Source organism: Trachymyrmex septentrionalis, unplaced genomic scaffold (genome assembly GCF_001594115.1).
Source record: "Trachymyrmex septentrionalis isolate Tsep2-gDNA-1 unplaced genomic scaffold, Tsep1.0 scaffold196, whole genome shotgun sequence".
Lineage (NCBI taxonomy): Eukaryota > Metazoa > Arthropoda > Insecta > Hymenoptera > Formicidae > Trachymyrmex > Trachymyrmex septentrionalis.
Window position 1 is genome coordinate 716,563 of NW_017305135.1, and position 3,750 is coordinate 720,312.

Here is a 3,750-nt window from a genome sequence, read left to right on the forward strand (position 1 = left end):
TCTTTTAAATGTTGCATCCATTCTGCACGAAATTAATTTTACTAACATTGACAAGATCTGTTTTTACTAAATTTTGCTTAATTCTTCCTTGAAGCAACATGATGCTTTTTAGAATAATGCTTTTTTATAATCAACGCATCAATGTTGAAATTGTTTGCATGTTGTGTAGTATTAATTCATAGTATATTATGAATTTTTTATATATTTATTTATATATTTATAAAGATAAAATAAAATATTATTGAAAATATAAATTCAAATTAATTTGCAATAATGTTTATCCACACATTTTATCTACGTTTATTTTTTTTATGTACATTCAAACTTTATTTGAACTATTTACATACATAATAGCTGTACTTTAGTTAATTTAATATCCAGTCCTAATGCAATAGAAATTTTAGCCTTTAGACCTTCGAAGTAGCACTCCTTGTATCAAAAATCGACCTTGACTGTCAGCAGTCGTGTTCACAGGAGCAGCCATTATTGCTGGAGGAGCTGTTAGAGCAGGAGAAACGGGAACAAGAAAAACAGCAACAACAGCAGCAGCAACAACAGCAGCAGCAGCAGCAGCAACAGACCGAAAATGTTACTGGAGGAAATCTTTTGAGTGACAGCGATTTTGAAAAATTCAAAGCTGATGTTTTGGGTACTACGTCACCTCCTCAGGGTATGATGCCTGTGATAAGACCACCTTGTACAGCGAGATCACCTTCCACATCTAACACTAACTGGCAGCAAAGTGGCATAGCTACTGATGGGGTGCTAAAGCTAGCAGCGGCGCAAGTGGGATCAAGACAACCAATTGCCACACAGACTCCACCTGAACGTTAGTAGTCTTCTATTAATTATTTTATTGGATAGTTATTTAATGTAGTTGAATATCAATTAAGGGGGCATATACCTTTCTCGACTGCAAAAAATCGATTTTTTTTATTACATATTTTGAAAGATTAACATTTCAAGAATGTATATCCGAAGCTGTTAGAAGATATTTGAGAAATTGTCGAAATTACAGCACTTTATACTGACCGCCGTCTCGGCGTCCTATAAGCCGTTACGGAGGAGTGCGCAGCGCAGGTAGTAGCGTCGGGCCATTATACAACTGAGCCCTTCATAGTAATTCAAATAAAACTTTGTCTTTATATAATAGGTACATAATTTTTTCAACCGATGGTACTTAGTGTTTTTCTGAGTCATTTTTAGATTATATATTCAGTTCTTTGACATATGTTTTGTTGAACGCACGTGTCATAATGAGTGTAGCAGAAAAAAGTAGGCGGAATTGAAACGAAGCGGTGCATTTCGCAAAGATTGGGCGCTAAAATGTCTAAATGGGTTTTTGAAAGCGAAATCGAGACAATCGTTAATGCTACTAAGAAATTAAAGTTGGTATCGTTGTCTGATGTGCCGGAGAGTGACACTATAAATTACCGAATTCTAAACTTCAATTCTGTTTTTAATGAAATTTTATAAGTTGTAAAATGTAAAACGTGCGAAGATGACGTGAAATTCCATACAGAAAGCACTCGAAAGCTTTGCTTTAAAATTGTGATTATTTGTGACGAGTGCAGACCAACAGACATTTCTTCTTGTCCGAAAATCGGGTTATCGTATGAAATCAATTAGCGATTCAGTTTTGCAATGCGTTGCTTAGGACAAAGAACTTGCAGAGGAAAAATTTTGTGAATTTAATGGTCTGCCTCCTCTTGACGCTCAAAAATCGCACGATGAAATTTAGAACAATATTCATATAGCATCTAAGCAATCGCGGAATTACTTATGAAAGATGCGGTACAAGAGGAATATCTGAGGACGAGTTTAGAACAAGAGATTGAAAATGCTACGGATTTAGGTTTTTTGGGAGACAGGAAGGCAAAAGCATGAATTTTCTTCTTTGTATGGCGTGTGCAGTCTCATTGAGGTATATTCGAAAAAAGTTATCGTAAACATGAAATCTTGGTACTGCAAAGAATGCAAGGTTTGAGCCAAAAAGAAAGACACTGAAGAATATCACGAGTGGGAAATCGAATATCAAAGTAAATGTCAATTAAGTAATGAAGGTTTAGCTGGAAAAATGGAGGTCGACTCCTATTAAAGAAATGTTTCATAGATCACAGAAACAGTACGGAGTAAAGTATACACATTACATTGATGACAGCGATTCGAAGACGTACAAAAGTGTCGTTGAATTTCCAACCGTATGGAGACACTTTGAAAAAGAAAAAAAGAATGCATTGGACACGTCCAGAAACACATGAGTGCTCGATTCCGAAAGTGCAAAAAAAGATCATAAGGGCATTGGAGGAAAAAATAAGTTGACTGCAAAAATGATAGACAAACTTTCGGTATTTTGGTTTAGCTATTCGGCGAAAATTTTTCCACTCAGTGGAAGGAAGGTACGGCGTGGACCACTTTTTATCATTACAGTTCGATAAAAGACAAACTGCAACATCATCTTTGTCCTCAAGTCTCGGATTCTTGGTGCGAGTGGCAATGAGCAAAAAGCCGAATGAATTGTTGGATAGGTACGAGCAAAATTACAATACTTTACCAGAGGTTTTAGATGCAATTCGCCCTAGACGAAGATCTTACTAATGAATCATTATTAAAACGCTGTCTCAGTGGATGTACGCAAAGCACCAACGAAAGTTTTAATAATTTGATCCGGAGAATGGCTCACAAACACGCTAACAGCAGCGCAAAAATCGTGGAAATTGCGACTTTCCTCGCAATTTGCTTATTTAACAAAGGTTTGTCGGCCCTTCTGCGAGTGATGAATACGATGGGAATAACTGTTAGACGAAATGCAGCACAATGTGCTGCATCAACAGATACTCGGCGCTGCGACGAAGCCAGACATCCGAACACAGCACGCGACGCGGGAGGCTCGTATCAGCAGCCGGCTGAGCAAAAATCAAAAAGACGACAAGCACTTTTCCCAGGAGGATTCTCTGTATGCGCCCAGAATAGGTGATTATATGTAAGTCGCAAAAAATTCCCTTTATTATAGTATAAACTTGTTCAGAAACTTTAAACGCGTTTTTTTCGAAACTACGTTTTTAAAGTCGGTACCATAAATATCTCAATAACTACTCAACCGATTTCATCCTCGTATTTCTTTTGTTTGAAAGCTTATAAAATTTTCTAATATTTGACCCATGATTTTTTTATATCTTAATTTTTTATGTTTTTTTACATGCTTAAAAGTAAAATTTATATGTGAAAAATGATACCTTAAGTTTGAATGTCCACTATTTTCTTTTAAATTCGAAATTTTAAAAAGCGTAGGTCAAATACCGATAAATTTAATAAACTTCAAGATGTTGATTTTTTTTATTACAGATCAGCGGCCAAGGATCAATCTATAGTATCGCGATTTAAGCCCGTCGAATATGATCAATTTCGTGGAGCTGTGGGGGGGGGAGGTAAAGGGGAATTGTTTTACTTTGATAAAAATTGATTTTATAAGTCTAAAATATATTTTTTAATATTAAAAAACCTAATCCCAATATACCTTTCCTTTCTTGAAAAAAAAAAAATTAGTGAAAATGAACTATTTTTCAGGCCGAGAAAGGTATATGCCCCCTTAATTTATTATGATAAAAAGTAAATTAAATTACAAAATAAGTTATATTTAGTGTTTAATTAATTTGTATTAAAATCAGAATTTCGTTGAATTTGTTTTTAACGATAAATCTTATTTAAATAAGAAAAATTTTATAATTTGTTTGAATTATTTTTAGAGTT

The 3,750-nt window shown here is 34.7% G+C and overlaps 1 protein-coding gene across 1 annotated transcript in view; it reads left to right on the forward strand.

The window, feature by feature from the left end:
- Positions 1 to 3,750, forward strand: part of LOC108747150 (histone-lysine N-methyltransferase 2C-like) — a 43,337-nt gene that overhangs the window by 24,870 nt on the left and 14,717 nt on the right. The window contains exon 27 of the mRNA XM_018484428.1: positions 463 to 829. Coding sequence (XP_018339930.1) covers positions 463 to 829 — 367 coding nt within the window. The remainder of the gene's footprint in view (positions 1 to 462; positions 830 to 3,750) is intronic.